Here is a 27,727-nt window from a genome sequence, read left to right on the forward strand (position 1 = left end):
TTTTTTTTTTTTTTTTTTTTTTGGTTACTCACAAACTGTGATGATGGTTTCTTAAGGCAAAAGCAAAATTTTGCCTTCAAACTTCATGTAGATAATTTAAAGATCAATGAAGAGAAGATCTTTTCTGCAAATCAGAGAGATTCTGACATACTAAGCAAGAATTTTGAGCAAGAGGGTCCCAAGAAAAGTGGAACAACAGCCCATTCACAAAACTCCACATGAAAAAAATCTTAAGTCTACAAAGTCTCTCTCTCTCTCTCTACTTTTAAATAGGAACATTTTTGTAGGAGGACCCCATAAACCCCAATATCTCTCCCAGGATTCTGCAAGTTGTTGAGAATGATGTTGCTTCTTCACTTGTTTCTTGCCTTGTTTTCCCAGGATCCATGACCTAATATCTCCTCCATGATGCTTTGGGTTGGTTGAAGGTTTCTGCCATTCCTTAAAACATCTGTGCACTTCGTAGCCTCACGAACTTTAGCGTCATCAGTACTCTTCTGATGCTCTCCAGGAACAGTCTCATCTTTCTTTGCACAGTTGACTGCATCATGTGCAAGTTCAAAGGAAATGCACAAGTCATCTTCCCCGTTCAATCTCTCTCCATTGTTCCCAGAAATTACATCCATATATTTAACTTTTGAATTCATCGTGGGCTCATCATACAGTCCAGTGCCACTTTCTCTAGTATCAACATAGGCATCATCATCTTCATCTTTGCTGCTATTACTGGCATCTTCTTCACCCTCTTCATGATGGAGTGGATACACTTTCTCAGTCCCTTGATGAAAAGGAGACTCGATAGCAGAATCTTCTTCATCATATCGAGCACCCGAAGAGCCACCATAACATCCATGCCATTCATCATCATCGCTATCAATGTCCAATATAAAAGTTCTGTTCTGGATGGCTCTTCTTCGGAGGACAAAAACATTAAAGTAGAAGCTAACTATCTCTTTCTGAGTTCGGGAACAAAATGCAGCTTCCAAGTGCTTCCAAAAGTTCCGACCCGATGTAACAGGATTGGAATAAACAACCTCATGAAAAAGTTGTGCATCTTCATCACTCCAGTTCCATGCAACTTCTTCCCCCATATCACATAAGCCCAGGTCTTTAAATCTCTCAATTCCAAACGTCTTAACTAATTCTTCTCTAGCTTCTTGGATGTGCTGGCACACACACCTGACAGAACCCCTATCCTGGCAGACACAGAACTTTCTACCCTTCCCTACTATGTCATCAATATGTGCAGATGTATTCAAAGCAGGCATGGGAACAACACACGTTCCAAACGGCTTCTCACCATCAGCAAATTCAATAATGTGATTTTGAACCGACATGCCTGTGGGTTCTACACACCCAGTCTGACTACCTTCCCATTCAGGAATTTCAGCTTGAAAACCTGGTCCTATGGGGACTTGCTTTCTAGCAGGTTGATCGATGAGAAACGAATAGAAAGTCGCAACAGGAGCAAACACTCTTGGAGGTACATCCAGCTCGAAATACTTTCCAGAATGGAGAGAGTGCGTTGCTTCTCTTCCACCACAACCGTTTGTAACCCATAAAGTATCATCCATGTCATGACTGGGGTAAACAAAATTGGACTCTTCATCAAACATATCACCATTAGATGATTCACAGCCTTGTGACTTACACAGATTTCCCTCATTCACTATTGTCCAGTAACCCCATTCAAAAGAGACAGCAAATAACATAAGCAGGTTTATTCTTTCAAAACAAGAGTAAATCCTGCGAAGAAGTTATTAATTACACATAATATTTACCCATGGCAACAGGTTTCTGNATCTTCATCACTCCAGTTCCATGCAACTTCTTCCCCCATATCACATAAGCCCAGGTCTTTAAATCTCTCAATTCCAAACGTCTTAACTAATTCTTCTCTAGCTTCTTGGATGTGCTGGCACACACACCTGACAGAACCCCTATCCTGGCAGACACAGAACTTTCTACCCTTCCCTACTATGTCATCAATATGTGCAGATGTATTCAAAGCAGGCATGGGAACAACACACGTTCCAAACGGCTTCTCACCATCAGCAAATTCAATAATGTGATTTTGAACCGACATGCCTGTGGGTTCTACACACCCAGTCTGACTACCTTCCCATTCAGGAATTTCAGCTTGAAAACCTGGTCCTATGGGGACTTGCTTTCTAGCAGGTTGATCGATGAGAAACGAATAGAAAGTCGCAACAGGAGCAAACACTCTTGGAGGTACATCCAGCTCGAAATACTTTCCAGAATGGAGAGAGTGCGTTGCTTCTCTTCCACCACAACCGTTTGTAACCCATAAAGTATCATCCATGTCATGACTGGGGTAAACAAAATTGGACTCTTCATCAAACATATCACCATTAGATGATTCACAGCCTTGTGACTTACACAGATTTCCCTCATTCACTATTGTCCAGTAACCCCATTCAAAAGAGACAGCAAATAACATAAGCAGGTTTATTCTTTCAAAACAAGAGTAAATCCTGCGAAGAAGTTATTAATTACACATAATATTTACCCATGGCAACAGGTTTCTGGAAAACAGCATGGCGAGGACCAACTTCTTCAAACTGAGTCGTCTTATCAGCATAACCAAGCTGTCTAGAATGTTTGAGCGGGAGCTCATGAAACTTCTCATCTTCAAAAGGGCGCTTGGATCCCATGTTTCAACCTGCATAATAGGTGATAAATTGCAGTAAACTCTAAGGAAGAATAGAAATGAACATAGAACTCAAACCATGAATCCTTATAAATGAAAGCAACAACATGCGCATTTGGACAGTGAAACAGGTATACGGCAAGATTCAGGATTCATACAATTGGTTAAAATGAATGCAAGAGACTTCATACAAACCCTATGTAGGATGGCTCATTATATAAGTTCTCCTTGAGACAATAACTATACATTATCATGCTACTTTAACAGACATGCAATTCACCCAAAAACAAACTAACATAATCACTAACGTTAAGGAAGACCTATTCTGTTCAGACAAGAAAAAATGTCCAGTTAACATGAATGTTATTTACCTCTCTAAAGGGGCAAAGCTCGGATAAGGTTTCAGGCCAATACCACAAAGGATAGAACCAAACTAGAACTTCACCAGAAGACTCAAATACGATAATATAGGAATAGCCAATAGGAACTTTAGGCGTTTAGACGCTTAAGCTAGAAAAAATCGAAAATCCCCAAATCAGAGAAAACCCTAACCCCAGAATCCGGCCTACCCAAAAAATTTAACCAAATCAGGTGTTAAATGGATAAGAATTGACAAAATATATACAAATCAAGAGAAAGCCCTCTACTAATTTACAGATCTAGGAAGCCCCGAGATAGATCGATAAAAATATGAACCCTAGATCTTAATCGGGGACGAAAAACATGAAATTGACATCAAATTCAAAAGGGTTATTTATGAAAATAGATGTAAACAGCGAAATAAAACGGTGAATCGAGATACTAAACAACTAGAGAGGAGATGAACAACCCTAACCCTAGATTTTTATCTGCCAAACGAAATAGAACAAAATTGGTACCAATAGATAGAGGGAAACGAGAATAAGATGAATATACAGATCAATTGCAAGATTAATTGAAAAATTCCCAGTTTAAAAAAAAAAAAGGATTAAAATTTATGAATTTACGATGAACAAAAATTGGGGAAGAAGACGAGAGGAGATAATATCGAGAAAAGTGGATACGGTTTCGTGGATCTATTTTTTAAAAACAATTCAAATTTGACCCGCAAAAATCCCTAAAATCAAGCTGGACCCCAAATTTAAAAGCAGTACATTTTTTAATCTAGTCCTTAATGTTTTCTAAGTTTTACACATTATTCCCTTATTTTGTTCGATGCCACAATTAAACTCCGATTTTGTTGGAGATATTTACCATATTATTAATAGTCTAATCATGGTTAATGCATAAATTGAAAGATACTATAGTATTTTTATTCATATTCTATTCCAACTTAGGCAGATTCAGAATCAGCAGATACATATCATTTGTTTCAGCTTAGTAACAATGAGAGAATCAGATATTAAAAGGAATCTTAATACTACATTAAAGAAAAGACATAATAGTTTGGTCCAAGTTTGGCCAACTTCATGCCACAGCAGGCATGTCCTTGAGCCATGAATCAAGTGGTTTACCAATAGAGTATACGATAAACCCGATCTCACGCAGCTTCACTGCATCAACGACGTTTCTACCATCGAACACAAAAGCAGGTTTCTGCATATTGTCAAAGATTTTCTTGAAGTCCAAGGATTTGAACTCATCCCACTCGGTTAAGACACAAAGGCCGTGCGCATCTTTTGTTGCTTCGTAAGCATCTGAGACGACCTCTACTTGCTCTGAGATACCTTCAGCTTTGATCTGCTGGAGAGGAACCGCATGGTCCCAGTCAAACCTAGCCATGGAAAGATCTTTTTTGATCTGTTCTTCAAGGACTTGTGGGTCGTATATCCTCAGCTTGGCCTTGTCAGCAACTAATCTGTTACAAACATCAATGGCTGGAGTCTCTCTCGTGTCACCTGTGTCTTTCTTGAAAGCAAAACCGAGGATGGCGATTTTCTTGCCTGAGACTGTGTTAAACATTGAAGAAACAACCCTGTTTGCAAAACGGATTTTCTGATAGTCGTTCACCTTTATGACTTGTTTCCAGTAATTAGCTGCTTCGGGCAAGCCGTTGCACTCACAGATATAGATAAGATTTAAGATGTCCTTTTGGAAACATGATCCACCAAAACCAACGCTAGCATTCAAGAACTTGGGACCAATTCTAGAATCTGTACCCACGGCATGCGCAACTTGTGTGACATCAGCACCGGTTGCCTCACATAGAGCTGACATGGCATTGACAGATGATATCCTCTGAGCCAAGAACGCATTTGCTGCAAGCTTAGAGAGCTCAGCAGACCAGAGGTTTGTGCAAATGATCTGTTCCACTGGAACCCAATGAGCATAAACAGCTTTCAAAGCTTCAATAGCCTTTTGCCCCGCAGCTGTATCCCTACCACCAATTAGCACACGGTCAGGATTATAAAGATCCTTAATTGCAGTACCTTCCGCAAGAAACTCCGGGTTAGAGAGAATCTGAAACTCTATGCCTTTGCTGTTATGTATCAGTATCTTCTCGATAGCCTCTGCTGTTCTCACAGGAACCGTGGATTTCTCAACAACGATTTTGCTAGACTTGGAGACATCAGCGATCATCCGAGCAGCACTCTCCCAGTAAGTAAGATCAGCGGCTTTGCCAGCACCAAGACCTTGCGTTTTGGTTGGCGTGTTGACTGAGACAAACACAATGTCACTCTCAAAGACATGTTTCTCCACATCTGTGCTAAAAAACAGGTTTTTCCCTCTGCATTGTCTCACCACATCGTCCAAGCCTGGCTCGTAAATAGGAAGCCGATCACTGTTCCAAGCATTGATCCTTGGTTCAGAGATATCCACAACAGCTACTTCAATCTCAGGACACTTAAGAGCCATCACTGCCATGGTCGGACCACCCACGTATCCAGCCCCAATGCAACATATCTTCACCATCTCTGAATTTCAAAACTTCTCCTGACAATACAAAGCCATGATATATAGTCGACGAGAGTGGAGGAAATTAGTCAATTACACAAAGACAAAACCTTTAATAGAAACAACAATGTAACAATTGCTCCAACAGCTACAAGTCGGTGATGGCAACAACAGATACTACTAATGTAATTACTCCAGTAGATTAACCAAAACAAAATAAAGTTATATAAAAACATGGATGCAGCATTAAACACCTTGTAAGCTTAGATCTATGATATATTTCAAAAGAAACATACTTTCAGATAACGTTTTGGAAAATATAAAGCAATGCACTTGGGATCAATCTGGTTCTTTCTGATCACAACAAATATATAAAAACACAATCTTTGGTTTGTACGATCTAGAACAAAATAAAAACAAACCCATCTTTGCTATAAACGCGTGAGAGAACGACCGACAAAAACGGAAAATAAAGGAAAAAAATCTCATCTTTCGAACAGAGGATGATCGAAAAAGACGATACATTTACGAAGGAGAGATCAAAATTCAGAATTTTACCTTGAGAGAGTTGGGGCTTGTTGTTGCGGTGAAGAATGAGAGAGAGAAAGCAAAAAAAGAGAGACTGTAGCGGCGAAGATGAAGGAATGAGAGCAGAAGAAGATGTAAAAATAAATACGCTCTCTCTCTCTCTCTCTCTGTATCTGCTCTTCTGTCTCACCCACTTGACTTGCACAATTCTACCTTTTTTATTTATTGCTCTCAAGATAAATCCCACACGCTTTTTTCTTTTTTGTTGTTGTGGGTTCAATTATTTATAGATGCCTACTTAAATAATTTTGGTTAACAAATTTTACTACCAAAAGATAAGTAAGACGTTTAATTAAACCTTTTTTTGGGATTAAGATTCACTCTTGTAGACTTATCTCTTGCTTTTAGAATTGTAACACTAAGCTAAGTTGGCAAAAAATGGATTTAGCTTGAGGAGGATAATCATTATCATCATTATAAAGATGAGTTAAACCAATTTAAGATCTTCGTTTTCAGTAGTTAATACGGTATTATCTTTGCATATATATGTATATATATTGAAGATATACACTAAACGGTAATTAATTTTGTTTTTATCAATATGATAATCATGAACGTTTGCTTTAGACATGTATTTTTAATACGTTTTGATTTTTGAATAGATGCATGACTAGTAACTTCCAATGATGTTTTTGTGCTTTCTTGTTTTTGTCAACAATATAAATATGTCAATTATGATATCGACAACAATATGGAAACCACTAGAGTACAAGTCGTGATTTAAAATATATTTTTTCTAAACTGGAAATACATAACTAAATCATAAAATTTTGTATACATTATGCGATATATATATATGGAAATCATCAAGAAGTGGAGTTCAAGAAAGAAGTGAACCATTGAACAGAGTCCTTAGGATATCTCTTGAGGTTGTCTCTATAATCAACGAAGTAGAGACCAAACCTCGAGCTGTAACCTGCTGCCCATTCCCAATTGTCCAATAACGACCATACGAAGTACCCTTTCACATTGCATCCATCTTCTTTTATCGAAGCTTGTAAGTTTGAGAGATAATCATGATGGTATTTGATTCTTTTTGCATCTTTGAGAGCGTCTTTTCTTGAGATTAGAAAATTGTTTGAGTCGTCCATTCCTACACAAACAAACATCGTGATTACAGTTACAAACTCTCTTTATTGTCTAGAGAGTTTCACAGACGTGTGGTTTTATTAGTTACCGTTTTCAGTGATAAAGACTGGAGGGTTTCCATATCTATGTTTGATGTAATTCATCAAGCTTCTCATCCCTCTAGGCACTATGTACAACCATATCGAACTTGCCTGTTCGCGACATCAACAAAAATATTACAAGTTTAGAAAATTTGGAACTTGAATAACTAAGTACGAGTCAGAAATGTTTCTTACCCTATCTCCAATTGCGGTTAAACCCTTGAACGCTGAAATTTTACAGCAAAAGAAGATGAGTTATTATCAGATTTTCATGACTAGGGTTTACGTGAGAGACAAGTATACGTATTTACGTAGAGTGACGGTTCCAGAGTCAGAAATGGCGTCGTGTAGAAGAGTGCCGATGAGATTAGTGCCGTTGTTCCTTGCGTAGTACGTTGTGTAGTGATTAATCCCTACAAAATCTAGAGAACCCTTCACCAAAGCAGACTGAGATTTCGTAAACAGTGGTAATCTGCTTCCGACTCTGCTTCTCATCGAACTTGGGTAATCCCCAAACATCAACGGATCCAAGAACCTAATCAAGATCATATTAGATACATAACTTGTCACTTAATATAGATTATGGAAAACGGTAAGCCGTTTAAAAAGTTAAAACATATATATATTTACCAGCCAAGTTGAAAATCTTGAGCTCTTTGTGCAGCTTCAATGTCCTCTGTCTTGTTTGACTCCGGTTCGAACCACATTACATCAAACGCTATCCCTAACGAACCTCCTTGTTTTGCCTAATCATAATTATAAATCAAAACTATATTTTATTATTCATCTAATTAACATCATGTTTTCAATATATATAGTATTGACTTACCTTATAGTTTTTCCTGTAGATATCGGATACGGTGGCGTGAGTGAGAAGAACATTGTGACCGACAATGTAAGGTTCAGTGGATGAGTTTCCTGAACGACAAGTGAGCTTAAAAAGAATGGTGCAACGGCCTGGAGCTTGTAGGCCAACGTCATAGCCTTGGATGGCGAATGTGTGTGGTTCGTTGAATGTAAGCCAGTGCTTCACCCTATCTCCAAATCTCTGGAAACAAAGCTCAGCATACGCTGCAAAATCATTTCTACAAAATATTGCCTTTTGAAATTAGTTTCTTCGTTTTAGCTATGTAATAGTTTTATTGAATGTTTTGTATGGATTATTACATGATTTGTGAGTTTAGCCAACCGAGGTATCGATCATGGAGTGCCTGAGGAAGGTCCCAATGGTACAGAGTCACGTACGGCTCGATCCCTACAATTATTTTGTTTATATTCCAAGTGGAACTCAGACCAACCACAAATAAATATTTTTTTTAAAACATGATATTCATATACAATAGATGACTACCGTAGAATTTGAGATTATTATAAGACTTAAGACCCTTAAAATCATGCAACAAGAAAATAAAAAAAATAAATACCTTTAGCAAGTAAAGCATCTATGAGTTTGTTGTAGTGATCGATTCCAGCTTCGTTTATTTGTCCCACGCCATCTGTAAACCATCCACACATAGTATTATTATCACGATTTGAATTTTGTAAAGTAGATTCTAAAACAAAACAAAACAAAACACAACAAGATTAGAGAAAAACATACTTGGAAAGATGCGTGACCAAGAAATGGAGAATCTGTAAGCATCCACCCCCATGTTCTTCATAAGTTGTACATCTTCCTGCCCTCACCATAATTTCAATTAATCAAAACCTCATTTAATAAAAATTTGGAAATGTATAAAATGATTGATGATTTGGTTAATTAAATTTGTTGGGGATATTAACCTCGTAACGATGGTACTGATCAACAGCAACATCAGCATTGCTAAAATCGGTGATTTTACCAAAAGTGTGGGAGAATGTGTCCCATATCGTCGGACCTCTGCCATCTGCGTTTACTGCTCCTTCGTGCTGCAGTCATTATTGATTTCATTAAATTTTATTATAACATAGGTCGTTCATCTATACTTATACTAATACTAGTATTTGCATATTCAATTTAGGTATTTTAACAAGTAACAACTCAGCTCAAATTCCAGCCAGGAAAAAAAAGGTATCCGAAACATTAATTGGGTGTGCTTGGTTAGGTGAGAGACCGAAAGACTTTGATTTTAACTTGACTTTGGTGATAATGGAATTGGAAAATAAAAAGTAGAAAAATAAAGATAAAGGTGAAGATTGTAAAAATGTGCAAAAGAATGGGTCGTTGTTTGAAAAAAAAATGCTTATATCTTTTTGGAAAAAAACCTTAAAATTTGGAGAAACCGAAACCACAAGAAGAGGAGTAACTATTGGCTACCCGTGATTGATGAACATATACATGGCCTGGTTTACGCGTCATGCACTCGTTTGTTTATCAAATTTATATGGACCAGAACTTATAAGCAAACAAAAACACATTCAACACACAAGCTTCTGTATAATTTTGTCAGAAAATATACATTTTCAGATATGATGTACTTGTATTACTCCATTATATAAAATTAAAGTTTTAGTCTTAATTGGTTCTCCAACTACAAGAGAAGATGTGGGATTTTGCTTTTTTCTTGTTTTTTTAAGAAAAGTTTTTGCTATTGGGAGAATAAAAACATATCACATGTGATCTTATATATTCTGATGTGACCTAAGTGGTGAATATTTAATTTTGTTTTTCAGTTTTCGTTAAAACTTAGAAGGAAGCGATAAACATAACTTTAAAATAAAATTAATGGAAAACAAAGAAAAAAGAAGCGGAGAGAGTGGAAGAGAGGAGAGGGGACCTGAAAAGCAGAAGAAGCGGTTCCAAAGACAAAGCCCTTTGGAAAACTGCCTCTGGAAATGTCCGCACAGAAACATGTCTTATGCATCAACAACATCATCATTACCATCATCGTCATCTTTGGTATCACCATGATGGATCTACTTGGAGCCATATCTCTTCCTTCAATATGTTTTCTTCTCCGGCCAGTCACATATATATTTTAATTTGTATGTGGAGATGGAAGGAAACTGTTTGGGATAAATAAGAAAGAAGTAAGAGAGAGACCAACGAGAAGAGAAAAGAAAGAAAAAAAGGAGTGCAAGTGAGAAATAAAGCTATGTAAGGACTACTAGTATATATAGGAGAGGGGAAAGAAAAGAGTTATGAAAACCTTCGGATCCTTTAATAAAAAAAAACTAAACAAATTATAATTTGATTGATAACCACATTTGCCAGGAAAACAATTAGGAAGAAAAAAAAATTCTAGAAGTAAATTGAATTATAAATTATCAATCAATCAAGTGAAATGGATCATATTGATGTAAATTATTTCGATCGAATCCAAATTAGATCAGTCTCCCTATAAGCATTAAATATTGTCAAATTTTAAATAGGTACCTATATCACATTGATTTTTTTGCTAATTTTTTTAATTTTCTTTTTGTGTGCAAAAGCTAAGTTTTTTAATTAAAATCAATTTTATTTTCTAATTATTTTTCTTTGTTATGAATTAAAATCTTCAACATGTTAGGGTATATATATATATATATATTAAAAACATATTAACTAAAACCATATCACTATTTCTATTGCTAAGAATGTTATATATATATATTAACATTTTTGAAGTACATTTTGTGTTATACCATTTTAGTTTTACTTATTAAAAAAGTTATTTACAACATTAATCCCTAAAATTTTGGAAAATTAACCAGTAACTAAAACAGAAAATTCCTAAAATATTTCCACAATTACTTTCTGTTTTACTTTATTTTTTTTAAACAAAATTATCACTTTAAGAACCATATCAAGATTAAAAATCCTAAACTTCTCTAAAACAATTGTAACAATTACAGTAAAACCTCTATAAATTAATAAGGTTAGGACCATGAAATTTTATTAATTTATAGAGGTTTTAATTTATCGATAAATTAATAATTATTAATTTATCGATAAAATAATATTTTATTAATTTATGAAGAGATTTTCTCATTTTCATATTGAAAATTTTCTATGACAAAATAAGATACTTTGTTATCATTCACATATTTAAAAAGATTTCTTAATTTATAATCTTGGTTATCGTAATAGGATGAATGTCAATTGTTTAATAGATTATCTAGATAAAAATGAGAAATGTTAGAAGTTTAGAGTTTAGAAAAAATTGTTACTACTATCCTTCATTCTAATGATGAAGCCACAAAAGATATTGTGGTACCTTTAAAACCAATAACTAAAGAAGCAATTATCGCATCTATGACTCTTCACAATTTATGGATGCGAATTGAAAATACAACAATAAAAAAATTAGAGATGAACTTCAACAAGAATGCAAATTCAAGAATAGACAAACAACAATAGAATCATATTTCACTAGATATATATATATATATATATATCTCAATTTATATAATTATTAATTTATAATATTTATGGGACCATATTTTTACATAGGATTTTTTAAAAAATTATTATCTTATTATTTTATCGAAATGTGTTATTTTTTACACCGGCCCAACTCGGGATCAGAAGAATTTATTAATTTATAGCGAGTATTAATTTAAAAAGTATTAATTTATGGAGGTTCTAGTGTATTCAAAAAATAAATGATTATTCATTTTTTTGGTTAGTGGTATCTTAGATATTGTGCTTGGTATTTAGTACATTAATTCAATTACAATGATGTTTTCTAAAAAAATATCCCTTGAAATCTTTCTTAATTTCCCCTTTAGTATAATTCTATAAATATGAAGTATAACCAACAATTAAATTGTATATTAACTCACTTAGATTGGTTCCATCCTATAATAATTGATATTAGATTCTTTAGAAGTTAAAAGAATTTTATTTTTAACCATTGATTATAAAAATATAGTCTCGTAGTGTACTGCGGGTTAAAACCCAGTATATCAATTATTATTAAAGTCATGAAAAAGTGAACATTTAATCACTGACGACATTATTTAACTCAATAATATAGAAAACAATAACTAGAGTATTACTATTTTAAAACCGTAGTATGTATTTGAACAAAAAAAAGGAAAAATGATCGCCAGCTACGCCAAGTATATGCTAACACATCGCCACACATACAAACAATATAAATATTTTATTAACTACACGAACTATTGTCATTACATACGGACATGCATAAACAAACATGAGTTTTTTTTTTAACGGCAAATCAATTTTATTATATCATAAAAATGTTACATGATATATTACACATCCATACAAATACAACCATTAAACCAAATAAAAGAAATTGAACACAATTTCCATGAAGAAGTGGAAGTAACCCTGCTTTCCAAACGAAAGCCTTACATGCAACAAATGAAATCTGTAAAGTCCTCTCTTCATATACTCGTAAAGGGCCAACACCTTATAGATGAAACTCCCAAATGCTTTCTGCATCACTTTAATTAAACATTACATATTCGCCGACCAAAACACCAATATACTTCACAGCCAATTCACTTCACAGCCAATTCGTATCACACATTACCTTCCCGTTCATCGATGTATTGTTCCTATGTCGACTTGATTTTCCGGGATCCCATATTCACCGACCAAAACACCAATATATTCTTTGAATTCTATGTTTCATTCCTTCTCCACAAGGATATTGAAAATATTGGTTATCATGGAGAGTTGACAAACTCTTCACGTATCACGGGCTTGACTTGAATAAATCCAGAAAAAAAATTCGCATTTACTCGCCAAACAATATTCGGCTCTACTATCGGAGAAATACATCAAAAACGATTTCGTTTCAGATCACCATAACAAAAGACTCTAACCAAAGTTGGTTGCGTTTGACTGCTTGTTGATGTCGTTTGAAACAAATTCAGTCTCGACTGACTCTGAATTTTATCAACCCAATTCGCTGGCACAGTCACCAACACAACCATCACCATGAGAAAGAGAAAACAAACGGCACTTAGCCATCGTAGGACACATAAACCTATAATCAAATCAACCGATGTAACCATCTCTGGGAAAGGGGCTTCTGATTTTGGATTTGGCAACGGTTTTAAAAAAAATTGGTAACTGTTTGTCTTAGTTGTGAAATCGATCATTATCATCGCTGCCATCCTAAAGAATAAATTTAATCGGCAAATCCAGTGTAATCCTATACTAGTTACTAGTAAACAAGAAGAAAAAAAAAAAAAACTGAACAGGAACCACCTGCAAACACCAACAGTTCCTTTGTCTATATAAGTATAGATGACTTAAACAACATGAGTTATGTATACAACACCATAACCATCTAATTCTGATATATTCTTTGCCTGGATCCGGTGTTGACCGACATTAACTGATGTTGACCGGCGTTGACCGGTGTTGAGCAATTTTTTTTTTTCATAAACAACTAAAATTAACAAAATAATTACAGAACTTTACTAAAAGATTATATCATAAAATTTTACTACAAAATAGTATAACAAATATACATTTTCCTTTTGTAAATTCAAAAGTTAGTTTTTAATTTTATACAATATTATATTTATTATATACAAAAGGGAAATGTATATTTGTTATATACCATATTATATCTGTTATAATACTTTGTAGTAAAATTTTATTATATAAAAAACTTTTCTTTTTTATATAACAAATATAAAATGGTATATAACAAATGATGAGACATATAATCTTTTCTTAAAATCTTTTGGCTTAAAAATCTTCATAGACTTTTTGTAATTGAGTCTAATTTGTTACATTGTTTTTTTGTCAAAGTATATTGCATCTTGCTATATATTTAGACTTTGATTTACCATTTTTTGTGTTATATATTTGTTATATAAAAATATTTAATAGCATGCTACATAATAAAATATAATAGGGTATACAAATGATATGGTATAAAATAAAAAACCAACTTTTGAATTTATAAAAGGAAAATGTATATTTTTGTAGTAAAAAATTATTATATAATCTTTTAGTAAAGTTATGTAACTTTTTTTTTAACCTTTGTTGTTTATAAAAAATAAATAAAAATTTTAAAATTTTTGGTCAACATTGGTCAACACCGGTCAACGCCGGTTAATACCGGTCAACACCGGATTCCAGCAAAGAAATCATCGGAATTAGATGGTTATGGTATTGTACATAACTCATGTTTGTTTATGCATGTTCTTATGTAATGACAATTGTTCGTGTAGCTAACAAAACATTTATATTGTTTGTATGTGTTGGTCAATAATCGGCGTAGCTAGCAATCATTTTTCCAAATTTTAATGTGTAGAGTATATCAAAGTTATCCAATTGAAAAATATTTTTTATAGTTTATTACTCCCTCCGTTTCAAAATATAAGATGTTTTAGAGAAGTTTTTTGTTTCATAATATATGATGTTTTCAAGTTTTTATGCAACTTTTAGATTAGTTTAGTATTTTATATTATACAGTATTGTTTCTGATTGGTTGAACTTGTTAAAAGTAAAAACTTCTTAATCTGCGTGTTTTAGTTAGAACATTCTATATTTTGAAACGGAAGGGGTATTATTTATTTTGTTAAGATCTTAAACATAGTTGCTTGGTAGGATATCTAATTTTTTTGGGTCAACTTTAAGGACATGTATTATTTTATTAAAACATTAAAAAGGAAAGATAGGTGTTGACTTCACTAACTATCATAATATCATGTAAAGACTTATGGCTAAAATATATTATTTTCAAAGACTTATGGCTAAATATGTTCATTATGTTCTTTAACTTAATAGTAAAGCAAATCACCATTGTCTAGATGTTGTCTGTCTATTGGTAAGAATAATTCAACAATATTTCCTTGTACACCGTAGTTGTTGCTCTCTGGTTCGTAGATCTCAAACGTAAACGAACGAAAACATTTCCTTATAAGAGAAAAAACATTTCAATTTTTCTACGTACAAAAAGTTTTCCTTTTCCAAATCTAAAGTCATGTGTTATGTAATTTTTGTTGGTTATATATGTGTCCGTACGTACGTGGTTAAGTAGGAGATTAATTTGATTAATTTAGTTAATGAATATAGAAGTTCACTAGTGGGAATTATTGTGGCTTATTTTTAGGTTCTCATGTTTGAGACGTATGTCACGTATCGAGTTATTATTGCTGTTACACAATTATCTGTTGTTTTGTTTTGGTTTGATACACAATGTAGCTATGTATGTACATATGGGGAATTTTGCACAGTTATCGACTTCTGATGCAACGTATATATCTTGGTGTTTTTGTTTAATTAAAACACGTTAGTAATTTTTGCCGTGTTCTCGTTTTTCTTTACAATTTTTACATTTCAATTTGCTTTCTTCCAAGAGGGATTTGTTGCTTTTGTTATTAGATAACCCAAATAGACTTCTGAAAGTTTGTGATAAACTCGAACATTAGCAACTTTAATCTACAATTTTGAATGTTCTTAGGTATAATTGTCTGTACGTAAACTAAACATTAGAAGAATACATCATACACATGATTGTTTTTGTATATTTTCACAATATTACATGTTAATAAATTTTAATTTTGCATTCATCCTCATTGTTTGTGGTAGGCCTGGGCATTCAGGTACCCGTTCGGATTCAGATATTTCGGATTTTCGGGTTTAGAGGTATAGGACCCGTTCGGGCATTTCTAGACTTCGGGTTCGGATCGGGTTTGGTTCGGGTATTTCGGATTCGGATTACCAGAAGTTCACAAAATTCAAAATTTTAGTATCTAATTTACTCTAAATTATTTAATAATACGCAATATATCTAAAAATCTGAAAATTTTGGATACTTATATTATTAAAATTATAAATATTACTAATATATTACTACTATATATTAATAATATAGATATATTCGGATACCCGTTCGGATTTCGGTGAAATTCGGATTCGGGTTCGGGTTTTCGGATTTAAAGAATTAGAACACGTTCAGATATTTTACAATTTCGAATACGGATTCGGATCGGGGTTTTCAGATCGGGTTCGGATCGGATCTTCGGATCCGGGTATTTTGCCCAGGCCTAGTTTGTGGATTGCGGTTATATATAAAGTCTTGTGTTCCCATTTGCTTTGTCCAAAAGTATTTATAGGAATCCCATTCGGATTTTGTTCTCTAAAACCAAATCCTTTTATTCAATATATTCCTCACAAATAAATTTTCTTCTGGAATGAATAAGGTTGTAGTCTAATTAATACTTATGATAAGCATGATTTCATCGGACTAATCAAGGAAGAAGAAGAAGCCACACAAGTGGGAAGTGGGAACTATTAGCTCGTGAAGTCATTGCTTGTGTTTGAAATTTGGTTACGCGACAACAAATCTCAATATTTATTATTTCTTTAATAAAAAGTGGATGGAGGATTGGGGGTTTGGGCAAATTATCAGTCATAGGACTATATGCGTTTGCTAGATTCACACTACCAAGTACACAAGTCAACAACGCACACTACACTCGTCTCTTTCCTCTGTTCTTTTTCATATGCATTTACACACTTGTGTTCACATGTATGACCATTGTTTATTTAGAAACGATTTCTTGCGATGTTAGCAAACCTCTCTAAGCCTCGTCTACGTTCAGAAGCTTAGAAACCAAAATGGCAAACTCTGACTTTCCCAAAGCCAAAGTATCTAACGACGAGCTACTAATATCAGAGTTGAGATATGACTTATTCAGAAATCAACACCGACATATATTATAGCCTTTGGAACAATTCATTATTCAACTGAGAAGACTTTTTTAAACAATTTGTAAAACCATTTAGGGCCAAAACAACAAAGGCTGTGTTTTTTTAAGTTACAGTAGCAACTTCCATAAGAGTAGCAGAGGAGATTTCTGTCAGTTCTTCCTTCCCTCTGATAAGATAATGTGATATCCGTGCCTGCAATGCAATTGCCGTACACTCATATTCATCATACACTAATATATAAGCAAAATTCAGATTGAAGAAAGAAGAGATAGGATGTGGGCGTACGTTGATTTGAAGGGTGCACTGGTGACTCCAACAGGTGTGTTAAAGGCGACATCTTGGAATGGACCTGCCATCTTTCCACGAGGGAACCATCCAAGATCTCCTCCTTTTTTCCCTGATGGGCACTCCGAGTACTCTGCTGCAATCTGAGATAAGTTCCATGCACAAAAAATCGTGTTCAGATTCTCCACCATTCATTACACACATCTATCGAAGTATAGCCAACGGAAACTAAAACTTATAGGTCTCGAGAAAGCAATGAACTATGAGGTATTGAAATGGGTTTTCAGCAGATGTCACAGCTAAAGATGGAATAACAATACTATCTGAACTATCTTAGATTGATGTTTTTTATCCCATAGACATAGTAAGAAAGAAGAAGAAGGAATTTCACCTTTGCAAATTCAGCAGGAGGAACCTTGTCTCCATTGCTCAACCAACCATCCTGCAACTTTTTGTAGGCCTCGTTGATCTTGCCTTGCTTTTCGCACAAAACATGTCTTGCTGTATAATAAAGCCATCTCAGTTTCGACAAAACTTTCGATGTTGTGGAACCAGAAGCGCTCAAGTAGGCACAGAAATGAAAAGAAAAGGAACAAACCTTTAACGTAAGTGCAAGTCCCGAGACCATCAGCGGCTTTTCCTGCTTTGCCTTTACCCTTGGAGGGTGCTTCATCACTGCCACTTGCTTGCTTTCCTTTACCCTTCCCACCAGCTTTTGCGTCACCCTTCCCCATTTACTTAAAACTGTAAGAAACAACCTAAGATTAAGCTTACCACCATCATCAGATTTCAGGGGTTTTAAACATCGCACACAACTTGTAAACCCTGGAACCCTAAACCTCCTAAACCCTGAAACAACTCCAGTAGGAATTTCCAATGTAGATTTAAAGACAAATAATACAAGTGACTTGGAATCTATACTGGAACCAAATACAGAATTGGTAAAACATGTTTAAACAAGTAGAATTATTTAAGGCTATTAATCAAACAGTTAGTAAGCATGGATTCATCTAAATGATCAAAACAAACAAGATTACAGATTAAAAAAAAAAAAAGCGTACTTTAACATTTTGACAATCGAAACACGAGGAACCCAAAATAGAATCAGTGCGTCCAAACACATGATGATATCTCAAATGGGAAAACAATGATCCTAGGCTGAAGATGTAGCGCAAATAACACAAACCCCAGTTTTCAATTTCTAGGCTTAAAAACAAAAATAAAAATAAACAGAGAATTTGACAAACTAATAACAAAACCCTTTTTCGCCATCGGAGAAAACACAAAAGGGACTCTATCAATTGAGACCATAAACCATGAAAACAGATTGAGAAGCTAAGAAAATTTACAAAGACGAGAACTTTACCTTGAGCTTCCTCTTCTTTCAGATTGAACAATCGAGAGCATCCGAGTGAGAGAGAGAGAAAGAGAGACTTTTAACAAAAAGTCTCTCGTGCAGATTAGAATATGGGCTCGGCCCATTGTTATGTGACTCGGGCTTCAGATCTGTTAAGTATGAACTCCCTTTTTGATGAAATGAATAAGGTGTTCCTCAATATTTCTCTCTAGTCTCTATTTTAGTTGAAAAAAGTAATCTGTATCCATATAAAAAGCGTGTTATTAAAATCAAATACTACAAAAGCTTAAAAGGATATGATTCAATGATCTTAGTCAAAAGGTATTTTTTTTTTGAGTCAAAGAGACTCGTGTGGGTGGTCTTACTCGTACAGTCGTACAGTACAAATCATACGTAGAGAGACTAGAAACAAACATAAAAAGGCTAAAGCTAATTTCATTCAAGCCTCTGTTGTGGCATTTAATGTAGTACATATGTGATACTATAAATTAATAATATTGGGACTAAGACATTTTATTAATTATAGTGATATTAATTTATTTATAAATGAATAATTATCATTTTATAGTGTAAAATAATAATTATTAATTTATAGATATATTTTTAGTTGTTTGAAGTTTTAAATTTAAAAATTATGAATTGAGATAATTTTAGCAAAATAAGATTAGAATTTCGGATGTTGTAAATTTTATGGTATTGGAACTGAATTTGAAATATTTAGAAAAAATTATTGAAAATAAATTACAAATACTATAGACAAATTCACTTATACACATGACATACATAAATTCAAATTTATGAATAAGAATATCAATTGTCGTATTTTAATAGCCTATCAAACTATAAAAATGTAAATAATGCATATTTAGAAATTGAAAACTTTAAAATGTTTTAGTTATTTTATGAAATGTTATAGAATATTTTATATCATTATAGTTTGAAGATACAACATAACAATTGTATTATAAATATGAGGTTTAAGAGAAGTATACTTTGTTGTCAAAAAAAAAAGTATACTTTATTATATCAGCATATATATATATGTGTAAATTTACATGATTATTAATTTATGATATTATTGGGACCATATTTTACATAAAGATTTTAAAAAATTTATTATCTTATTATCTTATTATCTTATCGAATTTGTTATTTTTTACACTGATCCAATTCAGGATTAATAAAATTTATTAATTTATAATATTTATTAATTTATAGAGTATTAATTTATAGAGGTTTTAGTGTATTTTGTGAATTCGACAATTACAAGACGAGGCCTTGAGGCCCAATAAGGTAATCTTATCCAAATATTTCTAGTTTCGTAGTTATTGAGGATTCTCTCTACCAGTTCAACAACGTAAACGTAGTCTTGTACAACAGAGTTTTGCGATGCTCGCGCCAAAAAATAGAGAAATGAAAAAGAGTTAATATATTTTTCCTTTTATTTCCGTCTCTGTTCCCCACAACAATTTTTTTTTCTAGGGTTTTAACATTGTGCTTCTCTCTTTGCTCAATTGGGATCTGGGTTTTGTTTGTTATTCTGTAAAAGTAACCACATTCCGGAGATGGAGCAGCAAAAGACGACGAGGATTGTGAAGGATTGTGAAGTGGAAGTCCGACCAGAACTCAAGGTACGAAAGCTTTCCAAGTTCTCGATTTTGTTGCTTTCTTGCAAGACTTTTCTCTATTTTCAGTGTTATGGTTCACTGGTTAAGAGATTGTTTCTTAGATTTGGTTTTGTTTTTGCTTGTAGCTGTCTCAATTTTGTTCCTTTCTTTGTTCTTGTAATATGCGATGGTTAAAATGGGTGAAAAAGTTTTAGCTTTGGTTAAGAATGTTAAAGAGTAGACTTTAACTTTCTATGTATGCTGTCCTTGAAGGCATTGGATACTAATTTCAGTCAAAGAGTATTTGGTTTATTGGTATTATCTGAAGCTGTATTGTTTTTTTTTTCCATTTTCAGCGGAAACCCATAAGAGAATCTCCTCCAAACGTCCCAAGAAAAAGGCCAATGCGTTCTTGTTCTGCTGCTGCTGTTGAGGAAAAGCCTACTGTGCCTTTTCCAAAGCTTATGCCATTTTGGGAGAAATATGAAACGACGAGGATGATTATGAAGGATTGTGAAGTTGAAGTCTCTTCGGAAGAGGAAGGATTCGAAGGGGCGTGGTTCAGAGCTATTATTCTAGAGGATAGCCCAAGAAGGATTTCAGGAAAGAAGATACTTCGCGTTAGGTACTTAACTTTGCTTGAATCGGACGGTTCGTCTCCTCTATTCGAACACTTGGAACAGAGGTTCATCCGACCTATCCCTCCTCCGGAGGAGAATCAAGACAAAGGGGTCGTTTTGGAGAAAGGGACGGTTGTGGATGCTGACCACAAAGACGGGTGGTGGACTGGTGTGGTCGTTAAGAAACTGGAAGATGACAACTATCTTGTCTATTTTGACTTACCACCTGACATTATACAGTTCCAGAGGAAGGATTTGCGACGTCATCTTGATTGGAATGGTTCCAGCTGGGTCCGACCAGAAATCAAGGTACCAAATGGTTTCCAAGTTCTCAATTTTACTTATAAATTGTCTCAATTTTGTTCCTTTTTTTTCTTCTTGTTATATGCTATGGTTAAAATGGGTAAAAAGTTCTTAGCTTTTGGTTGAGAATGTTTAGAGTAGACTTTAACGGCTATGTATGCTGTCCTTGAAGGAATTGGATAAGTCCTCCGGGACAATGGTGGAAGTTAATTCTGCCGAAGATGCTATGTTGTGGTTCACTGCAATGATAATCAAAGAGACTGGTGTGGATGATAAGAAGAGATTCATTGTGAAGGAATGGAATAGGTACCGGAGGAGCTGCGATGGTGATGAGGGGAGACCAAACATGACCGTTGATTCGTGCCGTGTTAGACCCATACCGCCTCCTTCTTCGGTTGACACGTACTCGTTGTTGGATTCTGTCGAGGCGTTTTCTGGTTCGGGATGGCATAAAGGGCTGGTGAGAGTAATTTACGGTGACAAACGTTACACGGTTAAGTTAGAGGCTAGAAAGATGGAAACTGTATTTGAACACTCGGATCTTAGGCCTTTCATGACGTGGGAAGGTGGAGTTTGGCGTGATGATCTAAAGGGATCAATTATACTAATTTCAGTCAACATTATTTGGTTTATTGCTAGTATCTGAAGCTGTAATGTTCTTTCTATTTTCACTGTACGCTTAGACACTCTTTTGTCGCTTTTACTAGATGGTGCTTATTATCTTAGAGCCTCATGGTTGTTATTTACTTTTTGAATGCAGGTGCCTCAGGAGGAGAATAGCAAAGATAACAACAGAAAAAGGAAACTAGAAGAAACACACAACTCATGCCATGTTGATGATATTGTTGATGTGCCTCTCTCTGCGTGGATAAATACACCTCCACCTACAGGTTGGGTACATATTTCTTTTCAAAGTCATCATTAGTTTTGGGTTGTTTATGCTAAAGCAAATTTTTATTTATTATTTTGCATTGATCTATGCAGATGTATCCTTAGATCAAGTCCCAAACGTCCTAAGAAAAAAGCCAATGCTTTCTTGTTCTGGTGCTAAGGCATTGACCCCTAAAATGGCCACAAAGCCTCTGAGAAATTCCCAGAATCCTGAGGACATTGGTATGACAGTCACTGAAGCTGAAAACGTAACTGGATGTTCGACACTAACTAGTTTTTTTTTGTTTTCCTCATGTCTTTGATTGTTGTTTCACATAAATTGTGTTACATGGTAATAGGCCACTGGAGATTCGGGAAAGAAGGGAGCTGATGCTGTGATGATGAATGATAAAACTCCTCCAATTGTAACGCAGCAAGTAACATCAATAGGTAATTTGATCTTCCTTAACTCCCTGTGTTTAATTTCTGCATCACATATATAATCATATGTAATGTCAAATGTTTTTGTTTTTCCAGCAAAAGAATCTGTTTCACTGTACTAAAGCTATGTCTTTTCAAAGTAGCTTAGACGCATCATTAGTTTTGGTTTGTGTATGCTAAAGCAAATTTTTATTTATTATTTTTGATTGATCTATGCAGATGTATCCTTAGATCAAGTCCCAAATGTAGTACATAATTCTGCTGGTGATGTTGAGGAAACTCCATCAAAGCTTATGCCATTTTGGGATAAATATGAAACAGAGGAGGTATACAAAACATTACCACAGAATCCTCATTTCAGCCGTTTAGTCGAGCCTATAGAAGATGCCCAGGACCGGGAAATGTTAGCTGTTAGTATGATATCGACTTTCGACTGGTTGGTAAAAGAAGTCAGAGATCTGCCGCCCAATGTTTCTTCAAGTAAACTAAGGAGCATCATAAGTTGTTTTGCCAATTTAGAGATGTATGGTTTCGACGTTGGAACCCCTCAATCAAGGATTGACAAAGTGTTGTCTCTCCAAGATGAGCGAGCAAAGAAAGTGGAGGACAGAAAATCTCTCGACAAGAAGATTGAAGCTCAATAGACCGAAAGACGCATATTTGAAGAAGAAAAGGTTGAGTTTCAGAGACAAGAAGCGCTTGCCAAAGAGAAGAAGGAAGCTGTGATAGAGAAGATGGGAGCTGCGGACAAAATGATTGATGAAATGAAATCTTGTGCGGTAACAATTGATCAAGAGATTGCAGATGTGGAGCTGGAGATTAGAACATCTATGTTGGCTCCATGGTAATAAGTTAGGAAACAACATGTAAATGAAGTAGATGTAAGTGACTTGTCTAAGATCTTTTGCGTATCGTTGATGATCTTTTTAAAGATTAACTAGAAATCTAGCTTTTGTTGATCTTATGGTGATTAGAGTCGATCTCTATTTTGTGATTTTAAAATCTTAAGCCATAAATGTGTGAGAATCATTCTGGTCTTACAACTGTTAAATTGTTTCCTCGTTAAGTATAAAACCCCAAAGCTCAAAGCTAAACAAACACGTTAATTTCCATATCAAGTAACAAGTTAACAAGACAGCGCAAGAGCTTGAGAAAAGAAATGTCTTATATTAGCTTAAAGAAATGTGTTATATTAGCTTACAAGTGCAACAACATTATCAAATAGAGGACACAATAGAACAAAAAATGGCTCAATATCGCATAATACAACAGCGCATAAACCAACACTAACTAAGGCTTCCCAAAAATCTTCTTGAATCATTAGGGGTCTCTGTTCCTTTATCAGTATCTTGGAGCTGCACCATCAAAATCACAAAAGTGAATTCAAATAAGCTAATACCAAGTAGCATTATATTTCAAATTTCACAGTCGAAGAGATGATACAATGCATACCTCCACATACATGATTGTTGCTTCAGGCAACTTCTCTATTGAGTACTTGAGTTGCGTCACATAAATGAGTACTAGCTTTAACACACAGTGAAGTTAACATTCTGTAGAAAAACTAAAAGAAGTTAACATCCAAGGATTACAGCCATGGATATCACCAAGCATTCATACCAAATTACTAGCTTTACCTTGAGAAACCTTCGCTCTAGATCTCTGTCACAAGTAAGCCACTGTGAAGCACTTGTGCTGGTATATCACAGAAGAAATAATCAAACAGAAGATTAGACTATATGCATAAACAGTACATCTCCTTGGAGAAACAGGACACATAAGTAAACAAAGCCAGAGCCGAGGCATTACCAGAGTAAATCTGTCCACAAGATATGTCCCTTTGTGTACACAAAGGTAGTCTTTCAAATCGGGGAGAACCTTCACAATCCTATCCAAAATTGTAGAAGTAACCAATGAAGAATCCAGTAAATGGATCCAAGCTGCAATTCTACAGAAGAAAAAGTCCTACTTTGAAGTCTAAAAAAGCTTTTACCTTAGAGCAACAGATACTTCTGACTTAACTTCTCTAGCTCAGCTTAAGAAGTGTCCATCATTCCCTTCTCAAGATCAATCTATAAGACATCCATTTGCACCATAACAAATTCAATCAAAATCGATCTTTCTTTATCATGCACATTCCGATTACAGCTCTACTTAAGATCATGCAACTGATTGTTATTATAACCATATTTTTGGATGGAGAAGTTGATGAAATTGGTATCCACCAAAAACCCGGTAAGGAGGAACCAAAGTAAAGTTGTGAGAACAGAAAAGCCCTGAAGAACACACTTGGACTGATACCAAAAAAATCAAAATCCAAAATTTTTAAAGAAGACCCCAACATCACCAAAGTAACAACAAAAAAAGAAGGGTTTATGATATATAGCTTACACGTTCCTCGGAAGTTCAGTGGTCCCTATTTGTTTGGATTCAGAACCTCTTCCTTGTAACTGAAGATAAGTATCCATTAAGAAACTCCCAGTAAAAAAAAAAAACCCCTAAAGACATCAAATTTAAAGGAAGAATAGTCGTTCTTTACTTACTGCTTTGTGGCTTATCATCTTTTTCATTACAGCAAACTTTTGAGGTTTCTTTGCTCTTCCCATCGTTGAACTCAAGCAATAATTCAGATGTAATGGAGACTAAAACAGGCAGAAATGAGCTTTCTTTCAACACAAAAGACAACGAGACCTTTAGGTTCTTCTTCTTCTTCTTTCTTTCAGATGCAAGAATCGAGCAGAGAGAGTGAGAGAGAGATTAGTTTGTTCAAATTAGGGGTTTAGTATTTTATCCGAACCAAATCTGATCAAATTAAACCGAACCAAACCGAGTTGATGTGGGCTCGGCCCATACACGAAGCTCTGATGAGTCTTCTCTTCTCTGACGGCGTCTCTGCATAAACCGGCGATGACGCTCAAGGAAGGAAGCTGAGAGAGAGTTACAAAAACAAAATGGAAGATGATGAAGAGCCACCGATGGCTATCCAAATCCAACCGGATGTTTCTGTCGGAAAGAATCTCTCATCAAGCGACGCTGTTTCAGTTGGTGTCTGTCGGCGCGGGAAAATCCACCGTAAGCAATGATAAAGCTTCTTCCTTTCAATGATTTAAGGTGTTGGGTTTTGGTTTTTGATTGTTGATTGATTTGTTTTTTGGCTCCAGCTTGTAAATTAACGATGGAGAAGAGAATCGCTGTGATCTTGAATGAGTTTGGGGAAGAGATTGGTGTTGAGAGGGCTCTATGATTAACGATGGAGATGAAGGTGCCATTGTTGAGGAATGGGTTGAGCTCGCTAATGGATGAGTTTGCTGTACTGTTAAGCATACCCTTGTTCAAGCCCTCGAGCAGCTTGTTCAGAGAAAAGACAGGTGCTTTTTCTAATTTCTCTATACTGTAACGAACTCTGAACTGTTCAGCTCGTGAAGTCCCCAAATTTATGAGCCTTTGCTTAATCTCTAGACTCTGTGAGATATTCTTGATGATCTAAGATTTGGTAAAGGCAAGCCTTGAACCACATGCATATATATGTCAACCTAATTTGAAGCTTTGGTACTCTGTTTTGTTCTCTTTTTTTTAGTCCTCTGTTCGGAATATTGCTTTTCCTGAGTTGTAGTTGATAACTACTAGTTGAATCTGAGACAATATTTTGATTTATTAGACATTCTGCTTTTGGTTTCTCAAATGCAGACTTGATCATATATTGCTGGAGACTACAGGTTTAGCAAATCCGGCTCCACTGGCTTGACTGCATTGTTACTGTGAGTAGTGAACTCTTTAAATCTGATTCACTTCTCCTTTGTTGATCTTGACATTGCTTTTACAATTCTAGTATCATCTTGTACACAGCAGAGGGATTAAAAATACATTGAATTGTGTTCTCCACACTAGTTTTAGGTCTCTTCATCATTTATAGCTAGTTGATTCTTTCTTTATCTGGTTACTTCTTTATAGCATATATGTCTCAAGTTGCACACTCTCTCCCTAGTTCCAGTAATTTAGTGCTTAGGAATTTATGTTGTAATGCCTTTACTGACTTAGCTGCTTGAACAGGCTGTCGATGCAAAAAAACTTCGTTTTCAGCTCAATGAGCGCCGTGACACATCCTCATTTCCTGAGGCTTTAAATCAAATAGCATTTGCGGTAATCATATTGTGTGACTCAACCAATTGGTACACTATTATCGCCTTCCGCATCTTCCCTCTCACCTCATCATGACGAGATTGTTTTGTTTGTGTTATAGGACACGATAATAATGAACAAGGTGGACTTGATTTCTCAAGAGGAATCTGATGAATTAGAGAAGGAGATTCATTCCATCAACTCGCTCGCCAATGTCATCCGATCTGTTAGGTGCCAAGTTGATTTGTCCAATATATTAAACTGCCAGGCATATGATACAACTGTTAAGTCTCTGAAACCTGTTCACTCTTCTTTGTTCGATTACTACTTATGCTTTTGTCTGTAAAAACTGAACCTTTTTTTCCCTGTTCATTGTTGAAATTAGCATGTTAGTCGTCTGGAATCACTGCTGGAAGCAAATAAATCATTAACGACGACAGATCTTCATGATAGTGGAGTAAGGACTCTATGCATCAGCGAACCGCAACCTATAAACCTCGATAAGGTAGCAAATTTATCAGACGTTCTTGGACAACTAGTTAAGAAACTAGTGTTCTTCGTGACACACCAACTTGTTCTCGGATTGACAGGTTCGTTTATGGCTGGAGGAAATTCTGTGGGATAAGAAATTGGAGATGGATATATACCGTTGCAAGGCTGTGTTGAGCATTCAAAAATCAGACCAGCTGCATATATTGCAGGTAATGTAGTCATGAATTAAGGTCTTGTGATCCTCCTCAGTATGCTCTTCACATTCTTGTTTTTTATTGAATATGCGTACGTAGGCTGTTAGAGAGATATATGAGATTGTGCNACAACTGTTAAGTCTCTGAAACCTGTTCACTCTTCTTTGTTCGATTACTACTTATGCTTTTGTCTGTAAAAACTGAACCTTTTTTTCCCTGTTCATTGTTGAAATTAGCATGTTAGTCGTCTGGAATCACTGCTGGAAGCAAATAAATCATTAACGACGACAGATCTTCATGATAGTGGAGTAAGGACTCTATGCATCAGCGAACCGCAACCTATAAACCTCGATAAGGTAGCAAATTTATCAGACGTTCTTGGACAACTAGTTAAGAAACTAGTGTTCTTCGTGACACACCAACTTGTTCTCGGATTGACAGGTTCGTTTATGGCTGGAGGAAATTCTGTGGGATAAGAAATTGGAGATGGATATATACCGTTGCAAGGCTGTGTTGAGCATTCAAAA

The 27,727-nt window shown here is 35.0% G+C and overlaps 6 protein-coding genes and 1 long non-coding RNA gene across 8 annotated transcripts in view; 2 read left to right on the forward strand and 5 right to left on the reverse strand.

The window, feature by feature from the left end:
• On the reverse strand, positions 96-3,765 carry LOC104741195. Of its 2 annotated transcripts, XM_019235692.1 has the most exons (4): positions 3,043-3,765; positions 2,531-2,683; positions 1,804-2,418; positions 96-1,054 (listed from the first exon to the last, which is right to left on the reverse strand). In XM_019235692.1, the coding sequence occupies exons 2-4, from the start codon at positions 2,673-2,675 to the stop codon at positions 354-356; spliced, it is 1,461 nt and encodes a 486-aa protein (XP_019091237.1). In that variant the 5' UTR covers positions 2,676-2,683; positions 3,043-3,765; the 3' UTR covers positions 96-353. The 2 variants fall into 2 exon arrangements, with proteins under 2 accessions (XP_019091237.1, XP_010460292.1); XM_010461990.1 differs by lacking the exons at positions 1,804-2,418; positions 2,531-2,683; positions 3,043-3,765 and adding an exon at positions 1,782-1,794 and having other exon boundaries at positions 96-1,669.
• Positions 3,942-6,290, reverse strand: LOC104741196 (UDP-glucose 6-dehydrogenase 1-like). The gene is made up of 2 exons (XM_010461992.2): positions 6,104-6,290; positions 3,942-5,584 (listed from the first exon to the last, which is right to left on the reverse strand). Exon 2 carries the CDS (start codon positions 5,561-5,563, stop codon positions 4,118-4,120), a length of 1,446 nt encoding a protein of 481 aa, XP_010460294.1. The 5' UTR covers positions 5,564-5,584; positions 6,104-6,290; the 3' UTR covers positions 3,942-4,117.
• LOC104741197 (beta-glucosidase 40) lies at positions 6,796-10,382 on the reverse strand. The gene is made up of 11 exons (XM_010461993.2): positions 10,059-10,382; positions 9,085-9,210; positions 8,903-8,978; positions 8,727-8,798; positions 8,470-8,557; positions 8,132-8,387; positions 7,933-8,048; positions 7,614-7,837; positions 7,498-7,529; positions 7,311-7,413; positions 6,796-7,226 (listed from the first exon to the last, which is right to left on the reverse strand). Exons 1-11 carry the CDS (start codon positions 10,209-10,211, stop codon positions 6,940-6,942), a joined length of 1,533 nt encoding a protein of 510 aa, XP_010460295.1. The 5' UTR covers positions 10,212-10,382; the 3' UTR covers positions 6,796-6,939.
• LOC104741198 (peptidyl-prolyl cis-trans isomerase NIMA-interacting 4-like) lies at positions 16,892-18,662 on the reverse strand. The gene is made up of 5 exons (XM_010461994.2): positions 18,564-18,662; positions 17,796-17,941; positions 17,589-17,698; positions 17,198-17,340; positions 16,892-17,104 (listed from the first exon to the last, which is right to left on the reverse strand). The coding sequence occupies exons 2-5, from the start codon at positions 17,929-17,931 to the stop codon at positions 17,062-17,064; spliced, it is 432 nt and encodes a 143-aa protein (XP_010460296.1). The 5' UTR covers positions 17,932-17,941; positions 18,564-18,662; the 3' UTR covers positions 16,892-17,061.
• Positions 20,120-23,275, forward strand: LOC104743519 (DUF724 domain-containing protein 3-like). Its single transcript, XM_010464589.2, is given in 7 exon segments — positions 20,120-20,185; positions 20,518-21,090; positions 21,257-21,655; positions 21,845-21,974; positions 22,069-22,223; positions 22,314-22,404; positions 22,615-23,275. Coding segments are annotated over 7 exon segments (2,043 nt in total). The 3' UTR covers positions 23,244-23,275.
• LOC109128769 lies at positions 23,586-24,382 on the reverse strand. Its single transcript, XR_002035084.1, has 4 exons — positions 24,205-24,382; positions 24,033-24,090; positions 23,848-23,948; positions 23,586-23,750 (listed from the first exon to the last, which is right to left on the reverse strand). It is a non-coding gene; the product is annotated as an uncharacterized LOC109128769 (long non-coding RNA).
• Positions 24,954-27,727, forward strand: part of LOC104743520 (COBW domain-containing protein 1-like) — an 11,080-nt gene continuing 8,306 nt past the window's right edge. Inside the window, exons 1-2 of the mRNA XM_010464590.2 lie at positions 24,954-25,467; positions 25,557-25,629. Of these exons, the coding sequence (XP_010462892.1) occupies positions 25,347-25,467; positions 25,557-25,629 (194 nt within the window). The 5' untranslated portion in view covers positions 24,954-25,346. The remainder of the gene's footprint in view (positions 25,468-25,556; positions 25,630-27,727) is intronic.

This window comes from Camelina sativa, chromosome 14 (assembly GCF_000633955.1).
Source record: "Camelina sativa cultivar DH55 chromosome 14, Cs, whole genome shotgun sequence".
Classification (NCBI taxonomy): Eukaryota; Viridiplantae; Streptophyta; class Magnoliopsida; order Brassicales; family Brassicaceae; genus Camelina; species Camelina sativa.

What these genes read in the sequence shown, in the direction of transcription:
- LOC104741195 (XM_019235692.1), bottom strand. Translation starts at nt 2,675, where the DNA reads ATGGGATCCAAGCGCCCTTTTGAAGATGAGAAGTTTCATGAGCTCCCG. An exon ending in CCAGAAACCTGTTGCCATGG is followed by an intron (nt 2,419 to 2,530) that starts GTAAATATTATG and finishes ACTGGACAATAG; the next exon opens with TGAATGAGGGAAATCTGTGT.
- LOC104741198 (XM_010461994.2), bottom strand. Translation starts at nt 17,931, where the DNA reads ATGGGGAAGGGTGACGCAAAAGCTGGTGGGAAGGGTAAAGGAAAGCAA. An exon ending in GACTTGCACTTACGTTAAAG is followed by an intron (nt 17,699 to 17,795) that starts GTTTGTTCCTTT and finishes TTTATTATACAG; the next exon opens with CAAGACATGTTTTGTGCGAA. An exon ending in CTCCTGCTGAATTTGCAAAG is followed by an intron (nt 17,341 to 17,588) that starts GTGAAATTCCTT and finishes AACTTATCTCAG; the next exon opens with ATTGCAGCAGAGTACTCGGA.
- LOC104741197 (XM_010461993.2), bottom strand. Translation starts at nt 10,211, where the DNA reads ATGGCTCCAAGTAGATCCATCATGGTGATACCAAAGATGACGATGATG. An exon ending in ATCAGTACCATCGTTACGAG is followed by an intron (nt 8,979 to 9,084) that starts GTTAATATCCCC and finishes TGGTGAGGGCAG; the next exon opens with GAAGATGTACAACTTATGAA. An exon ending in CAAGATTTTCAACTTGGCTG is followed by an intron (nt 7,838 to 7,932) that starts GTAAATATATAT and finishes GATCTTGATTAG; the next exon opens with GTTCTTGGATCCGTTGATGT.
- LOC104741196 (XM_010461992.2), bottom strand. Translation starts at nt 5,563, where the DNA reads ATGGTGAAGATATGTTGCATTGGGGCTGGATACGTGGGTGGTCCGACC.